At 44.3% G+C, this 18386-nt stretch overlaps 1 protein-coding gene across 2 annotated transcripts in view; it reads left to right on the top strand.

The window, feature by feature from the left end:
* Positions 1 to 18386, top strand: part of LOC143996111 (phosphatidylinositol 5-phosphate 4-kinase type-2 alpha) — a 179344-nt gene that overhangs the window by 121760 nt on the left and 39198 nt on the right. For both annotated transcript variants that reach the window (XM_077490958.1, XM_077490959.1), the window contains exons 2-3: positions 7945 to 8042; positions 8812 to 8908. In XM_077490958.1, coding sequence (XP_077347084.1) covers positions 7945 to 8042; positions 8812 to 8908 — 195 coding nt within the window. The remainder of the gene's footprint in view (positions 1 to 7944; positions 8043 to 8811; positions 8909 to 18386) is intronic.

The following is an 18386-nucleotide window of genomic DNA, read 5'->3' as shown; positions in this document are numbered from 1 at the left end:
TATTCAGCAAGTGCAAAGTAATGGTCTGCTATGTTGCTTGTTACTCACAGTTAATTTGCTGGCAAAGACATTTTATAAACCTTTTTTGTATTTCAGTGTAAATATGAGATCTTGACCCCAGATCTCATATTTAAGAGGACCTGTCATGCTTTTTTCTATTACCGGTACAAGGAATGTTTACATTCCTTGTAATAGGAATAAAAGTGACACCATTTTTTTTTAAAACTGTGAAAAAAAATGTTTTTTAAAGCACCTAGTCCCGACGATCTCGCGTGCATAAGCGAACGCATACGTGAGTACTGCGCCCGGCCGCCCGCATATGAAAACCTCAAACCACACATGTGAGGTATCGCCGCGATCGTTGGACTGAGCTCAATAATTCTAGCCCTAGACCTCCTCTATAACTTAAAATATGCAACCTGTAGAATTTTTTAAACGTTGCCTATGGAGATTTTTTAGGGTAAAAGTTTGACGCCATTCCATGAGCGGGCGCAATTTAGAAGCGTGACATGTTGGGTATCAATTTACTCGGCGTAACATTATCTTTCAGAATATATCTAAAAATTGGGGTAACTTTACTGTTATTTTTTTTATTTAAAAAAATGAATTTTTTTCCAAATAAAGTGCGCTTGTAAGACCATTGTGCAAATATAGTATGAAAATAAGTATTGCAATGACCGCAATTTTATTCTCTAGGGTGTTAGAAACCCCCAAACATTATATAGTTTTTTTTTCTAAGTAATTTTATAGCAAAAAAAAACGTTTTAAAGATGTAAACACAAATTATAAAACGAGGCTGGTCCTTAAGTGGTTCAGAAGGCATTTGCTGTATATAACGTTTAAGACTGATAATATCACTGCTCGGTCAGATGCATAAACCCAGGGCAGGGACATCTTTAAGGCCGGCCAAAAGGGGCAGCTGCCCTGGGCCCTGGCATTGTTGTGTGTCCCCAAGCAGCTGGCTCATACTTGCAAACTATCCCAGTTTAAATTCCCTTGTCCCTTGAGGTTTTAGTCCTGTGCTATGTCCCAATATCTCAGTGTGAAGTTCTGTTACTAAAGCTGCCCAGCCCTATTGTTGTGTACAGATAACTCACTATGACACTATGGGTGGAAGGAAGTGGAATACAGGGGACGGATTAGGTGGATTACATAAGGGGCGTGGTTTATGGGAAGTGGGAGGGGCCAAAAATGATGGGCGGGGTCTGGCGCCCCCCATCCAAAAACTTCACCAGCCGCCACTGCTTATGAAGTGTTTAACCACTTCCCGACCAGCGCACAACTATGTACGTCGACAGAATGGCATGGGCAGGCATATTGGCGTATATGTATGTCCAATCTTCAATGCCGCCCTGCCATCGGGAGCGCGCCGCCGGCAGCGCGCTCCCGCGCTGGTCGGGACCCCGTGAGTCCGGTCGTGGGACCCGCGGACTCTATCGCCGCGGGCATACCCGCGATCGTCTCACGGGAGGGCTGAATGGAGGAAATGCCATGTAAACAGCATTTCTCCATTCTGCCTAGCAACTAGTGATGCTGATCTCTGCTCCATGTGATTGGAGCAGAGATCAGTGTTCACTAAATGAAAGCCCAACCCCCCCACAGTTAGTAACACACCCCTAGGAACACTTAACCCCTACACTGCCACCCACTGGTTAACCCTTTCACTGCCAGTGTCATTTACACAGGAATCACTGCATTTATATAGCAGTGATTACTGTATAAATGACAATGGTCCCAAAAATGTGTCAGAAATGTCCGATGGGTCCCCCACAATGTCGCAGTCACAATAAAAATCGCTGATCGCCGCCATTACTAGTAAAAAAAAATAATAAAAAATTATTAATAAAAATGCTATAAAACTATCCCTATTTTGTAATATTTTGCGCAAACCAATCAATCGCTTATTGCGATTTTTTTTTTTTTTTTTTTTTTACCAAAAATATGTAGAAGAATACGTATCGGCCTAAACTGAGGGAAAAAAATGTTTTTTTATATATTTTTGGGGGATATTTTATTATAACAAAAAGTAAAAAATAATGCGTTTTTATTCAAAATTGTCGCTCTATTTTTGTTTATAGCGCAAAAAATAAAAACCGCAGGGGTGATCAAATACCACCAAAAGAAAGCTCTATTTGTGGGGAAAAAAAGACGTCAATTTTGTTTGGGAGCCACGTCGCACGACCGCGCAATTGTCAGTTAAATCGACGCAGTGCCGAATCGCAAAAAGTGGTCTGGACTTTGACCAGCAAAATGGTCCGGTCTGAAAGTGGTTAAAGCCAAAGAGAACAAGCAGCTTCTTTGCAGCGCTTTTGGAGCGCTGAATACAACGCTCCTAAAGTGCCCCTTCCCATTGAAATCAATGGGAAGCGCCTGTAAAACGCCTGAAAAGCGCTATTGGCAGCAGTGTTTTGTGGGCGCTTTTAACCCTTTATTTGGCCACTAGCAGGGGTTAAAATCGCCTCAATAACGCTCAAAAAATGCTGGTAAAACGCTGCTAGTTTAAGCGGCGCTTTACGAGCGTTTTTTGGACGCTGACATTGTGAAAGGGCTCTTAAAGCACTTGGGCTTTCACATTGGGACTGCAGATGTTGCTTCCTTCAAGTACTTTATAGGCGTTTTTTTTAACGCTAAAGCGCCTGAAAAACGTCTGAAATACGCCCCAGTGTGAAAGGGGTCTTAGGACTCTTTTTCACAGGGATGGGCCAATCTGGACTGCCTGTCAGTTTTTTAATCCGTTTACACCAGCCGACATCCGATCCGCAAAAAGCATCGGATCAGATGGCAGTCCGATATCAATGGACAGGCGGTCCATTGACATCCAACCACCCATACAGCAGACTGAGTCTGTGTCTGCTCTGCATAAGTGGAGAGGACATGGACCTGTCCTCTGCCTGCTCAGAGGGGATCAGCGGAGAGATCCCCCGCTGAGCAGACGGATCCGCTGGCTGTGTCCACCAGTGTGAAAGAGCCCTTACTTTACTCTTGTTGTTTAGGGCCCATTACCATCTTTTTGGTGCATTAATGCCCATGTGTTATACCCTTTTGTTGGTTTGTTAAAAATAAATGGTAATTAACGCACCCCAACGTGCTTAAAATCACATGACATTTTTTATTTGAACGCAAGGCACTACTGCGCCTTGTGGAATACTACAATGCAGGCACATTGCCTTAGTTTGGGGTGCCATTTAAAATGAATGGCACAGCAAGGGTTCCTGCTTTGCGGAATTTTTATTGTGCCCTGCCTCCGAGAATCCAATTGGAAATATTCGACAAATAAGAGGTATTTGTATAAAAGTGTCCCCCCCACATATTTAGCTTTATCATGCAACATCTTATGACCTTAAATAGTTTGCTTAAAATTTTTAACTATGGAAAGCTGGTATTTCAGTTGTTTGGTGGAAGCACCTAGTAGATCATTGTATGTCTCATGGATGAGATCTGTGAGCATCAGCTCTTCGCACCTTAAACCGAAGTTCCACCCACTTTTTAAAACTTTGTGCCATCCATTTCATTGTTTCATGTTAACACATTGGCAAATTTTTTTTTGGCAATTTACCGTATTTTAAATGGTATTTGGATCCTCTTTCTGTGTACCTCGCCGAAGCAAGGGGGAACTCATTTCCGGAAGTGCATTGGCTCCTGGGAGATGAGTGTCATCAATCCCAGGAGTCAATGGGCATCGCCGGCTGGTAGAATTGCGTTGTTTCCACACAGGAAATGATGCGATGCAAGGCGGGGATGAGCACCGAATCCCGGAAGAGAGACCCAGCGGGCTTTACATGCCCATAGTCAGGATGGCTACACTGTGTAGAAGGAAAATTAAGTAAGTTCTCAATCCTGCACAACTACAGAAAAGGGGACACTTTGAAAGATGGCTGAGTGTGAAAGAATGAGCCGTGACAATAAAGCCTCATACACATGATCGGACTTTAAACAAACTTTCCCATGGATTTCTGTACAAAGGGCGTTGGCCTTGAACTTGTTAAGCATACACATGGCAGGAATTTTTCAGCCCACTTTCACCAAATCACATGGTTTTTACGCTCTTTACTGCCACCCTTTGGTCAACTTCTGTATTGTTGTCTGATCTTTTGCATTGGTTATGAGCATGCGTGTTTGTACTTTGGACTAAAGTCCAATGGTTTTCTGTAAACACGATCGGACTTTTCTCCATCTGACTTTTGTTGCCGAAAAGTTTGTCTGTTTGCAGAGTGAACTTTTGACGAAAAAAACCTAAAAGTTTGTCCGATGGAGCGTACACACGGTCGGATGTTGCCTTTAAACACCTAATTTGCATGTTTGTTGTCAAAAAGTCAGATTATGTGTATGGGCCTTAATGGGGGTAATTTTATCTTAAAAAATAAATTGCCAGAACTCTGCGTTAATGCCCCATTTACACCTTGTTGTTTTTGTAGCTTGAGGCTCTAAATCGCCGGAGGAGGAAAAAAAATCAATAATTCTCTATGGAGATGGTTCACATGTCCACTACAAGCTGCCTGAAGCTAAACAAAAAAGTTCTGTAGCTTTTTTTGTAGCTAGAATTGGGCAGATTGGTGCATTTTTTTTTTTTTTTTAAGTGTCTTTTGTTCCATGGAAATGCTTGTTTTGAGCGTTTTGTCATGCGTTTTGAGCGTTTTCTGCTCAGATGCATTAATTAAATGAAAATTCATAAAAACCCCAACTCTTAACTCTAATATTACCATCTAACCCTAATATTAACCCCATAATCCTGAACCTAATATTTACCCCTAACCTTACAAAAAGAAATGAAGCCTTAAAAAAATAAAAAGTGAAAAATCGGGTTCAGGTGTGAAAGCAGCCTTAGGGCCACTCAGGAGGATGGCTCCAGGTTGTGTAACTGAAGCCCACAATGTTGTCTCCTAGCTCCGTTGTCTACCATCACTCATTAAATGTGAGCTTAGATCTGGTTGGTCGCTCCGAGCATGCACAGACACTTCTCCCCCCATTGTTATAACTCAGTTTCATTGTATCCTGTTACAGAATTCACTGGAAGCTGCTGCTCTGGGCTCACTTCCAGGATATTGAGAAAGTCCAGGGACTCAATTTTCTCTGCCTCGCACTTCTATTGTATCCTGTTTATCTTTGAGCAGAAGGATGACCAGGAAGTTCAGCTGGAGCAGGAGCTGTGGCTTAGGAATGTGCGCATTCCGCTGTCGGGCAGGTGGTCTGACCATGGAAGTTCAGGAAGAGGCGTCAATGGGACCTGGTACATTATTGTATTCAGCCGTATAATGCTGAATCAATGCTGAATCGCCTACTCGCTTGTCTCTCCTAGACCCCATTCACACCTGAGCGTTTTGTAGCTTGACGCCTGAAGCTACAAAACGCTGGAGGGGAAAAAATCCATTATTCTCAATGGAGATGGTTCACATCTCCACTCCAAGTCGCCTGAAGCCCTACGCCTGAAGCTCAAACAAGTTCCGGACCCTTTTTTGTCGCGTGAATCGAGCTGATTTGGGCGTTTTTCTTCTTTTAACATTGGTGACCTTTTGCCCTGCACAAATTCGCGACAAAACGTGGTAAAAAACGCTGCGAATCGCGGTAAAAAAACGCCGCAAATCGTGGTAAAAAATGCCGCAAAAAATGCTTGAAAACGCTACGCTCAAGTGTGAATGCAGCCTTAGAGTTGCCACCTCATCCCTTCAAACCCGAGCACATTATTTACACAGGTTCTGTGGCTAATTGAATGCAGGCACTAAGTGAGTTTACCACCTTAATCAGCCACAGAACCTGTGTAATTAATATGTGTTCGGGTTTAAAGGATTGAGGTGGCAACCCTACCTACTATGTCCATTTAGGGTGCTCAGGAGTCTTCCCAATGAGGTTTTCATTGGTGAAGATGCAGCAATAAGAGGGGGACTTCATAGGGCAGAAACCCTTACGGGGAATATTTGCATCTGAAATTAGAGGTTTAAAGTATAACCAAAGACAAAACTTATATTTTGGATAGAGTAAAAGGGGATTGGAACACCTGTCAGTAGGGGTGCAACGGATCAAAAAACTCACGGATCGGATAGTTCCTCGGATCAGAGTCACTGATCGGATCATTTTTCGGATCAGCAAATAATAATTGAATTTGCAAAAACCTGTGAAAATTCCACCATATAGTCCCCACTGTAATATCCACAATCTCCCCCACTGTAATATATCGCAGAGTATGGAGGGATGGCTGTGACTGCAATAGTCACAGAGCAGCGCTGTGGGCACTACGGATGCAGCCCACAGCGCTGCTGCCATCCGATCTCTCCCCTCCACTGTACAGATCTATACACAGAGGGGAGGAACCGGCGTGATCGCTCCGTCATTTGAGGAAGCGATCACATTGTAAACGGCAGACTGGTGCACCAAGATGGCCGCCGCTCCGGAACTAGGCCAAAGCCGCAGCCTTTCCTAAGGCCGAGCGCTCTGCGGATCGCGGCGTGTGCTGATATGAACGGGGGGTGACCCGTTCAGATCACGGATCGGTGACGATCCATTGCACCCCTTCCTATCAGGTTTGTATCGCTGTCTGAGCCTTCATTGGGAAGATTCACCCCATTTGTCTTATCTCCATTCTCACTGAAAGTAAAAGTAAAATCCTTAATTTTGGGTTGTCCCCAGAACAGTAATAGAATATCTTCCAGTGGGGACCTTGATGACCACCAGGGATTTACTCACTTTGCAGTTTTCGCTCTGACACAGGAAGTGAAGGGAAATCTTCCCATTGGGCCACAGATGGCAAACAAAAAACTGACAGGGGTTATAACCCTTCCTTGTTCTATCTCAAAAATTTTTAAAAAGTTGTACCTATAGTTCTAATTTTAAGTGACAATAAACAATATTTTTACTCTCCATAAAGTAATCCTTTCACATTCACTACCTAATGGCCCTTTAATATATATTTTTTCATAAAAATTGTATCTTGCTGTGTTTTTCTGCCACCTTGTAACATCATCAGTGACTTCCCAAACTTTTCTTCCTCACTACTTTTTTTTTCTTTTGGATTGAGTAGTGCACACGCTAGTTCTGTTCGGGTGCTCTATGCACACTACAGGTCCCATGGTTCATCTCAGGATTAAGAGGGGGCAATGTTCCTACATACAGTGGGACCATGGAGAATGAACGCAGCCACCCTCTAACAGAGGCAAATAGAGGGTACTTTTTTGAGTTAAAGCGTTTGTTACCCCAACACTCCATATTCCTGATATGTGGCTGCTGTACCATGTACTTGTATGAGAAATCATCCTGTTCTCTTTGTAATGCTTCCTTTATGTGAAATCCCTGGTGTTCCTTTTTTTTTAGTCCCCTTGCTTTCCTATTAAAAACTGACCACACTAAGCAGGAAAACACTCTATGCTGGCAACTGTTTGCTCTCCTCCAATAATTAGACTCGTCCTACTGGCCTCCCGCTGCACAACCATTCACTGGGAAACTCAGTGTGCTGCTGCTGCTTCTGCCCCAGCTCTTGTGCAGCTGAGAACAGAGGAAATTTAATCTTTTATTAAAAAAAGGGGGGGGGGGGGGTATTTTATCATATTATTTTTTTTTCTATCTATCTATACACAAATGTTTTGCCTTTCATTTCTATTTTAAACTGAATGGGTGGTTTTACAAGGTGAGGGTTTATAATCTTTTATTAGCTGCAAGAGTTGGCTGCATTGAAAACAATAGAAGACGGACAGCTCCTGCAGCTAAACGCATCCATTAACATGTAATTTCTTATGCAACGATCACATGCAAGTGATCGGTCCTGGACACAGGAGGAGCCGTTGCTCTCCCATTGCTTTCAGAGGGGCTGCCTCTTGCATCTAATAGCAGGGACTCTTGCATATAATCAAAGTGTTTTGCCCTAGTAGTCCAATTTCCACTGATGCAAAATTGTTCAATTTCCTCCAACAGATCTAACGTGTGCTTTTTTTTTTTTTTTTTTTTCTTTTATTGTAGATCAATGAACTCAGTCATGTCCAAATACCTATTATGTTAATGCCCGATGACTTCAAAGCTTATTCGAAAATTAAGGTGGACAATCACCTGTTTAACAAGTAAGTAACACATTGTCACAGTGCATCTTACATGTATCTTTACAGGCATTCTTAGGTCGGCCATAGACGGCAGGAACCAGCCGAGATTCGAATCATGTGTGGGCAGGCTGAATGTACCAAGTTGATCAACCAGCTTGCGTAAACCAGCCTGCCAGATCTCCTTGCAATTATCGCTAGTGGCTACTATAGCCGCTAGCAATAATTGTGGTCTTCTCCCGATGGCCACCCCTTCCCTGCCGGGAGAATACAATGTCTCGGCAGGAGGTATTCCCCTGTCAGCACGGTCTGTGGTTGCAGGAAAGAAATTTGCACCATCTATGGGCTGCCTTGAGCCTTGTACACACTAGTGTGTTTTTTTTTTTTTTGTTTTTTTTTTGTTCAACCCAGCAGGGCTGACAGCTCAGGAGGAGCCGCTGTACTAACTATCCAATGTTAGTACAGCAATCTCCCCTGCTGTGCTATTGTGTTCTGACATGGGGTCAACCCAGGGGGCCAGTGGCTGATGTTTTTTAGTCATGCCCCTTTGACAGAAGCCAGCCAGACTCCAGTGCACACGAGCCGAATGTCGGCCGGTTCCTATTGAACCAGCCGATGTCGCCCGACATTCAGCCCGTGTGTACTAGGCTTTAGTTCCAGAGTTGTCTTAAACATTACAATGCATGCAGATAGGAAATTATTGTTCAGAATTACCTCTGGCTATCTTCAGTAAGGGATTGAGTGCGGATGGCGGTACATGCTCAGTCTGATATCTGTTACATTTGTTTTTCAGAGAAAATATGCCCAGCCACTTTAAATTTAAAGAATACTGCCCCATGGTCTTCCGTAATCTGAGGGAGAGGTTTGGAATTGATGATCAGGATTTCCAGGTAGGAAAACTTAAGTTTCTTGTTTTCTGCTCATACTTTCGGACCCTTTTACAGTGAGTTTTTCTTCCACTTTTGGTTTTAGAAAGGTGGATGCAAAATGCATGCCCATTAAATCCTATAGCGCTCTTCACACGGGTCAGTTACGATTTCTAAGTCCCGCATGCTGCTTATTTGGTGTGGTAAAAAAAAAAACACGCACTTCTCTATTGAAATGAATGGAAATTGGATCAAAAGAGTAAAAATTCATCAAAAATGAACCTGTGGGTTATGTTTTTGGAGTCGTGTCCTTTTTTCACAGGTAGAAAATGCACTGGAAACGCAGTAAAAACCGACAAAATGTGGCAACACACATGCGTTTTTACCGCATTTTTGCAATGGAGCAGTGTGAAAGCAGCCTTAGACACCAATGTCAAACTGGGAGAACCTTTGCTAAACAGGATTTGCGCCCTTTAACGCTATAGGACACCCACACATAATGCTATTTTAATTTTTCTATTTTCTATCTGTTATGTAACCATGAACGCATGTCCCAGACTAAGATACTGTTCCCTTAAACCATGTTTTACAGCACAGTGCTTGTGCTGTCATTTGAACCGCTGTATCACCTGAAATACCTGGCTGATCCTGCCTGGCTATAGCTTCCCCTCTGCAAACAGATCAAGATAATCATGGCTGCTGAGCCCCTGACATTGTGGTCAGTTTGTGTGATTCCGTCAGCCGCAGCCTGCTATCTGTCTCCTGTGTCCTTCTCCTGTCTCTGCTCTACCAGTGCCCGCCCCCCTACCCCGCTCCCGCTGTGCTCATTTCACATATTACATGCTCTCATCCTCTCTGCACCTTCATAATAATTGTCCCTGTGTTCTGTTAAAAAAAAAAAACTGCAGGGTTGTAGCTGTATGAGCTCTGCTCAGGCCACTCAGCTGATTGTCGGCGGCTCTGAGCTCTCTCCTCTCTCCCCCTCCTCTCCAGCTGACGTCAGCGGGAGGACTCTGCCCCGCCCACTTCAGCTGTGAGTCGGAGACAAGGCAGGTGAGAAATCGTCTGAGCGTCGGGAGCGGAGCTCATATAGGTACAACCCCGCAGATTTTTTTTTTTTTTACAGAACACAGTTACAGGGACTAATTATAACGGTGCAGAGAGGATGGCAGCATGTAACAAAAGGGGGTTAACAACCACTTTAACGGGAACGTTCGCCATGAAACCATGAACACATGTCCCAGACTTAAAGCAAATGTTCACCATGTAAACAAAAATGTAAAAGTCAGCAGCTACAAATGCTGTAGCTGCTGACTTTTAAAAAACGCACACTTACCTGTCCCAGGATCCAGCGATGTCCTCACCCGACCCGGTTCTTTGCCGGTCTTCGGGTGCAGTGCCATCATCTTAACGGTGGGCAGCTGACTGTGAGTCCTTCTGAATTCACAGTTGGCTTTCCACTGTGCATGCCTGGCCGCTCTGCACCCAGTGAATGGTGCTGCAGTCTCCTGGGACCTGTGAAATGTCCCAAGAGGCTGTGGGGGGGGGGGGGGGGGGGGCGAACTCCGACTCAGATTCCCGCGATGATCCTACCGGAAGTGTGAGCGTGTACCCATCGAAATCGGGTACCTGCTCCCCTCCCAAAAACAAATTCTAAATTGGGGGGGGGGGGGGTGGTTTAAGAGGAGGAAAAGCAAGACTTTCTCTTTTGGTGAAGTTCCACTTTAAGGGCACAATGTAAGTATACATATTTCATACCTGGCCACCCCTGTGGAAGCTGAGAATCACTGGAGTGGCCACCACTACTACAGTGATCCTCGCTCTTTTGGATTCCTTATGGGTGATATTCAGAGACCGCTTTTTCATTTTTTTTTTTTTTTCAACGAGTGCAAAGTGGTCTCTGATTGGACAAGGTGGGGATATTGACATAACCCAATCGGAGAATGCTTTGTTCTCATAAAAATACAAGGTGTTTTATGAATGGCTCCAGTGATGAGGGGGTGACCCGCTGTAGTTACAATGCAGCAAGGCCACTGCTCGGCACAGGATCTGGAAGACAAGTCGATACTGCATCACTTTTGCACTACCGCAGGGATCAGCCAGGTATGGAATATGTATAATAATTTTGTGCCAAGCTGAACCAATATAACTGCAAAAAAGAAAATGGAATTTACATTAATTGGTCTCTGTATTTTGCCATTAGCCAATTTCTTTTTGAAAACTCATGTCCCTGTATAAACCAAACAGTTTCTTGACATGTTAAAAAAAAAATTGTGGACGTCATCTGTGTACTTTTGAGATGGGAGATCAGCAGTTCTGAAGTTACATCTAGTACATTTTTACATTACGTCTGTAATGTTGGAATGCATCTTTTTCTCTAAATAAAGAGTTTTTTTTTAAAAACGCCATTTATACTTACAGTGGAATGTTTTTTTTTTTTGTGCAATTGCATATAGTTTATATACTGTTTTTGTGTGTGTTTGAAAAATAAAGTGGGCCTGTGTGGATGAAGTCCAGGGCCAAATTTTTGTCCCAGTCCAGCCCTGGTTCTGCCCGTCTCCCGTGTGATCGGCAGGTCCTGGCAGACATTGCATCCGTCGTACGTATATATGTGCGTGGGGCGGTTGCTAAGCGGTTAATTAGTATCAGCGTCGGTGTGTTTTAGGCAGGATTAAAAAAAAGCAAAATGTATTTTGGGTTGTTCTTTGGTGGTAGGTTATGGTAGTAGCAAGAAATATACAGCTACATTTTTGTTTTCATTTGATAATAAAAAAATCAGCAGATATCCATTACCATTCACTACCAAATGAAAGCCCAATTTGTCCTGAAAACGAGGTATAACCCACCTGGATGCACAAAGTAGTTGTGATGCTATGTACGGTTTTACTAACACATGTCAAAATTGCTAAAGTGGGCTTGGGCATTACGATTTGTTTTACCCTTGAGCATGAAGGGGTTAAAGCTGAAAAGTTCATATGACAGCGGATTCTTCAAATCCTTGGTGCCCAACCTAATTGAACATTTAACACCTAATAAGCATCTTTCAGGTTTCCTTGAGACAGTAGTCTGTGTTGGTGTTTATTCAAGTCAGTAAAGGAATAATGCTCATTAGATTAACTTCTAGTGAATAAATGATTTGGTTATTTGGCTCTTGCTAAGTGAAAATGTAATTTAGCACAAGTATGATTTAAGGGATTGTGGGGAGCACAAATGTGGAAGCATTGATTTTATAAAGGGGCAGCAATGGTGATCTCTGGCAGTCTCATGCAACAGGTCTCCAATGATTAGCCCGATTTTACAAGGCTTTCACACAAGAATAAGAATCTTTACTTTCATACATGAACTTGGGGCACTGCTCCAGATAAGCATCCAGGAGTCTGGTGACTCTTGTTGGGTGAGGGCAGAGAAAGAAGAATCCCAGCTCTATGCAGACTCCTGGAAAGAAGTTCAAACCTCCACACTCCGTAACAGCTCTGGTTCAAAGTAAATCAGTACAACTCAGTTTCAGCCTGGTTCCATCAAGTTTTGCACTACTCACAGGGCTTAGTCATGACAAGCTCTGTGGATGGGATGAAGTGCGTCAGTTGGCATGGCCTGGACAGAGCCGGTTTGAAGCTGAGTTTTACTGACTTTGTAGCTGGGCTTTTCTGGTATTCAGTAGTTTGAACTTCTTATTTCTAAGCCCTTGTACACACGGTCGGAGATTCTGACTACCAAATCCGTCGGAGTAATTCCTACGGATTAATTCCGGAAGAGGTCCGGAAGTGATGTTGCATACACACGGTCGGACTAAGTTGTCGGAAAATCCGTCAAATCGTTATTTCGTTAGACGGGACTACGTTCAGGCTAGTAGCCAATAGCTTTGGTCTAGGAATTTGATCTGAGCATGCGTGGCACTTTGTCCATCAGAGTAGGCTACACACGATCGGAGTATGTCCCATAGGAGCATTTTGACGGAAAATTTTACCGGCAAGTTGGAAAAGTTGGTCCGTCAGATATTCCGACGGAAACAGTCCGATGAAGACAACACACAGTCGGAATATCTGACAAAACGGTCCGATAGGACACATTCCGTCGGAATCTCCAACCGTGTACAAGGGCTAAGAGTCTTTATTTTCAGCCATGTGACTCGTTTTTCAAATCTCATTAGACTATTGGACCATCTCTGGAGTTTCAGACCATCTCTTGTAGTGTGTCCATGATCTCTGGCCGTCTCCTGTTGGTCAGCTGTAGTCTTACTGATTTCAATAATATCACGCTCATTGATTATTATGTGGGATCAGGGGCTGCTCTTGAAGCCCCTGTTTTTAGGTATGTTGACCACCATTGTTGAACGTATTGGCAAAAGAAGAAAAATCGTTGGTGGTGATCATCTGGTGGGTTCATTAGGTCTTTGGATTGCTCTGCATAGTCCTAGAACGCTGTTATAGGTAGGACTGTGAAGGGGGAAGAGTTGTAACTGCAGTGGAGACTATGGTTTATTTGGGGGGGTTGTCTGTGATTGTAAGGAAGGACTGTCTTTTTCAGGGGAGCTGTGATATGGGTGGGCTTTGATATGAGAGGGAGGAGCAATGATATGGGGCGGGGCTGTGATGTGGAGGGTTCTGATTGCAAGGAGGATTGTGCTGTTGGGGGGGGGGGGGGGGCTCTGATGTGAAAGGGGGGACTATAATGTAAAGGGGGCAAGTGCAGGGCTGTGATGTGAAGGTCCTGAGTCATAGTACAAAAATACGATTCGGACCTATGTAGAAAACGTGTTCCTGACTGGACCTCTGTGATTTTTAATTCAGAACCCTTGCCACATATGATGCTAGTCGGCTGTGCTGGAAATGGCGCTTTCTGTACTCGGACTGTTTTTATTAGGATGCTGGTGTTGTCATAGATTGGAATACTGATTAAACACATGGTTTCGGTGTAATTAATGTCGGTAATCACAGGAAAATGCCATATTATTCCAGAAAGGGTAATTAAAGACAAATTTGCCACAAAGCCAAAAGTCTAGCGGGTAGCGAGTCAAGATAGTATTATGTAAAGTGTGAGACTGTTGGAGTCGCTGTATACACTATATTACTAAAAGTGTTCTGACGCCTGCCTTTACACACTCATGAACTTTAATGGCATCCCAGTCTTAGTCCGTAGCACCTATAACAGTTTCAACTTTTCTGGGAAGGATGTCCACAAGGTTTAGGGCCAGTTCACACTGCGGGCGATGCGAGGCGACACCGACTTGCCTCGCCGCGACCTCAGCGGCGACTTGCAAATGACTTCTGTATAGAAGTCAATGCAAGTCGCCCCGAGGTCGCCCAAAAGTAGTACAGGAACCTTTTTTCTGAGTCGGAGCGACTCGAGTCGCTCCTCTCAGAACGGTTCCATTGTACAGAACGGGGGCGACTTGTCAGATCGCGGCGAGGCAAGTCGTGTCGCCTCGCATCGCCCGCAGTGTGAACCGGCCCTTAGGAATGCATACCAAGCAGGGTGGATTTGATTTAAATCATAATTTTTAAAGAGCAACTGTCATCTCTGTCCCACAGCTGCTCCTCCTCTTACCTGCTGTTGACTCACCGACGGTCCTATTCACTTTAATGGGACAGCTGGTAATGCGGCAGCGACACAACAAGATGAGGGATGTGGCAGTAGTAGGTGAGTGGATGTCACGAACAGGCGCTGCCATGATCTGAAATGACAGGTCCTCTTTAAATGTAAAGACTCGTTCTTGCTGGTAGTTAGAATCTTTAATATTTGCAAACAAAATGAAGGTTTCCTATTTAGAATAATAATAATTTAGAATAATAAGCTGTCAGGTTAGTAAAACAGCGATTTTAGAGCTCAGTTTTTTTCTTTTTAAAACATGGCTAAACACGGCATGTAAACGCGGCAAGACGGTTTTAAACGTGGGTTACTATCTGTCAAGTTAAATCGTTCAGGAGAGGTTGTAAAAACATCCCGTGTACATGAAGCCTTAATGGCACCTACGTGGTAAAGTGAGGGCATGTGGTACACCACTTGGTGATTTGTAGACGTTTATAAATATATATTTATACACCGTATCTATATCCTAACAGTTAGCTGTTCAGGCCTTAAATAGCACCCTGTTAGCCTGCCATGTCTGTGCTGTTTGTAAGTAGGTAGCGGTATTTTTTTCTGCAGGAAACAGGCGTGTGAATCCCCTCTCTCTCTCCCTCCCCCTCTCTCCCTCTCCCTCTCTCTCTCCCTCTCCCTCTCCCTCTCTCTCTCCCTCCCTCTCCCTCTCCCTCTCCCTCTCCCTCTCCCTCTCCCTCTCTCTCTCTCTCTCTCTCTCTCTCTCTCTCTCTCTCTCTCTCTCTCTCTCTCTCTCTCTCTCTCTCTCTCTCTCCCCCTCTCCCCCTCTCCCCTCTCCCCCTCTCCCTCTCTCCCTCTCTCCCTCACCCTCTCTCCCTCACCCTCTATCCCTCTATCCCTCTCTCCCTCTATCCCTCTCTCCCTCACCCTCTTTCCCTCTATCCCTCCCTCCCTCTCTCTATCCCTCCCTCCCTCTCTCTATCCCTCCCTCCCTCTCTCTATCGCTCCCTCTATCTCTCGCTCCCTCTATCTCTCCCTCTATCCCTCCCTCTCTCCCTCTATCCTTTCTTTCTTTCTCCCTTTCTTTCTCCCTTAGTCCTTCCCTTTCGCTTCCCATTCTTCCTCTCCCCCATCTCTTCCTCCCCCCCTTTCTTTCCTATTCCATCTCATCCCCTTCTTCCCTCTTCCTCTTCCCCTCCTCTCCCCCTTCCCTCCTTCCTTCCTTCCTTCCTTCCTTCCTTCCTTCCTTCCTTCCTCCCTCCCTCCCTCCCCTCCCTCCCCTCCCTCCCCTCCCTCCCTCCCTTCCTCCCTCCCTCCCTTCCTCCCTTCCTCCCTTCCTCCCTTCCTCCCTCCCTCCCTTCCTTCCTCCCTCCCTCCCTCCCTTCCTCCCTCCCTTCCTTCCTCCTTTTGCCCTCCCTTCCTTCCTCCTTTTGCCCTCCCTTCCTTCCTTCTTTTGCCCTCCCTTCCTTCCTTCTTTTGCCCTCCCTTCCTTCCTTCTTTTGCCCTCCCTTCCTTCCTTCTTTTGCCCTCCCTTCCTTCCTTCTTTTGCCCTCCCTTCCTTCCTTCTTTTGCCCTTCCTTCCTTCCTTCCTTCCTTCTTTTGCCCTTCCTTCCTTCTTTTGCCCTTCCTTCCTTCCTTCCTTCCTTCCTTCCTTCCTTCCTTCCTTCCTTCCTTCCTTCCTTCCTTCCTTCCCTTCCTTCTTTTGCCCTTCCTTCCCTTCCTTCTTTTGCCCTTCCTTCTTCCCTTCCTTCTTTTGCCCTTCCTTCTTCCCTTCCTTCTTTTGCCCTTCCTTCTTCCCTTCCTTCTTTTGCCCTTCCTTCTTCCCTTCCTTCTTTTGCCCTCCCTTCCTTTCTCCCTTCTTTTGCCCTCCCTTCTTTTGCCCTCCCTTCCTTTCTCCCTTCTTTTGCCCTCCCTTCCTTTCTCCCTTCTTTTGCCCTCCCTTCCTTCCTTCCTTCTTTTGCCCTCCCTTCTTTTGCCCTTCCTTCCCCTCTCTCTCTCTCTCTCTCTCTCTCTCTCTCTCTCTCTCTCTCTCTCTCTCTCCTCTCTCCTCTCTCCTCTCTCCTCTCTCCTCTCTCCTCTCTCCTCTCTCCTCTCTCCTCTCTCCTCTCTCCTCTCTCCTCTCTCCTCTCTCCTCTCTCCTCTCTCCTCTCTCCTCTCTCCTCTCTCCTCTCTCCTCTCTCCTCTCTTCTCTCTCTCTCTTCTCTCTTCTCTCTTTTCTTTCCTTCTTTCTTTTTCTTTCCTTCTTTCTTTTTCTTTCCTTCTTTCTTTTTCTTTCCTTCTTTCTTTTTCTTTCCTTCTTTCCTTCCTTCCTTTCGCTCTTCCTTCCTTTTGCCCTCTGCTCTTCCTTCTCTTCCGATTCCTCCCTCCTTATCTCTCTCCCCCTCCATCCCTTCCTCCATCTCTCTCTTCATCTACGCCTCCTTCCCCCCATCTTTCTCTCCCCCCTGCACCCCCACCTTATTTATTAAGGGAAACAAAATTTTTACCAAATTTCTGTGAAAATTGGGACTTTTGGGAAAAATCACCAGTGGGCTTTAAATGGCCACTGCAGGTTACAGCAGCTTCTTTCAGTTATCTCCAAACTTTTCTTCCACCTGCCATATACAGTAATTCATGTGTACAGGCAGGTATATTTGTCTATACACAGCAGCTCTGGGGTGAGAAGACATAGGCATGCCGCTTGATTCCCTCCTAATAGGCCCTCACCAGATGCTGTATCCACCTTTCCCTTGGTGGTGCCCATCGTCCTATTAATACTTCACTTTCCCCGATGGCTGCTCAGGTTCTAACACTGTGGGCTTTGACTCATCACTCCTAAAGAAGGTTGTGCTCTTTTATCAGAACACAAAAGATTCTAGTTTGATATGCATCAATAGCTCCTGAATGATTCAGAGTATAGATTGGCGCGCTGTAAGTATTGTTTGTCTCCGCTTTGCAGAAAATCTCTCATTATTCCTGTACGCAGATTAGAGTGGAGGGCCCGTGGTTACTCGGCATGGACTGGTGATTAATGAAGGGAAGGCTGTGACATGCTTAGTGAGGATGAGAGTCAGCATGACGATAGTATCAGAGATCTTTCTCTATCAGGGAACTGCCATGATGTTTTATGTTGCTATAGTTGGAGGAAAGGCCAAATTATAAGCAAACGGATTTGGGCAGTGGACGCACCCAGATACCGCCCCCTGCAAATTCATACAGATCCTGGAAAATTAATTTTAAATTGCAGCAGTGGATTTTGGTAATCAAATTGTACCGAAAGCCAGAACTTTTTTAGGTTTTAGAAGGGTTAGATCCTTTGTTAGGGTTTATTTTTTAATTTTTTTTGTATTTTTTGCAAAGTAAGTTATGGGGATGGAGTGTTTAGTTGAATCTACCCATAGAAGGTATCGTCCCCATTATATAACTGGACAGAAACCATAGGATTGGATGGGAATTTAAATGTATGTTCTATTTAGGGTATATTAAACACCAGATATAACAATAATAGTGTAGCGTTCAAAAATTATAAAAATTTGATTATTTTTTTATTTTTTTTTAAATAACCTCTAAGACAAATGGTGTAAAGAAAATAACATAACGTGTCAGTCCATATTGATTGAATATACCATGACGGTGTGAATAAACATCGACACAGGTGTAAACTCTAAGATGACAAATCTTGAAGAAAGTGCTTGATCATGAAGTGCAGTCAAAAAGAGTAAGGTTGGCACGCTTACCAGATGGGGTGGACACATGTACCATACAGCACATGGGTCAAACGGGCATGATGAGGACTCGGACTTGACCGTGTTATGTTGTGTTGTTTGCTTTACACCATTTATCTTAGTGGTGTATTTAAAAAAAAAAATTCACATTTTTAATGTTTTCATAATTTTTGAGCGCTGCACTATTATTGTTATATCTGGTGTTTCAATTTGTGTCTAGTGGAGTGTTGGCTGCTCACCCATTTTTCTATGCGCAATTT

This window comes from Lithobates pipiens, unplaced genomic scaffold (assembly GCF_037356315.1).
Source record: "Lithobates pipiens isolate NorthernLeopardFrog02 unplaced genomic scaffold, aLitPip1_a1.2 Scaffold_19, whole genome shotgun sequence".
Taxonomy (NCBI): domain Eukaryota; kingdom Metazoa; phylum Chordata; class Amphibia; order Anura; family Ranidae; genus Lithobates; species Lithobates pipiens.
The sequence above is the reverse complement of the archived record's forward strand: the minus strand, read 5'-3'. Positions and strand labels throughout refer to the sequence as shown.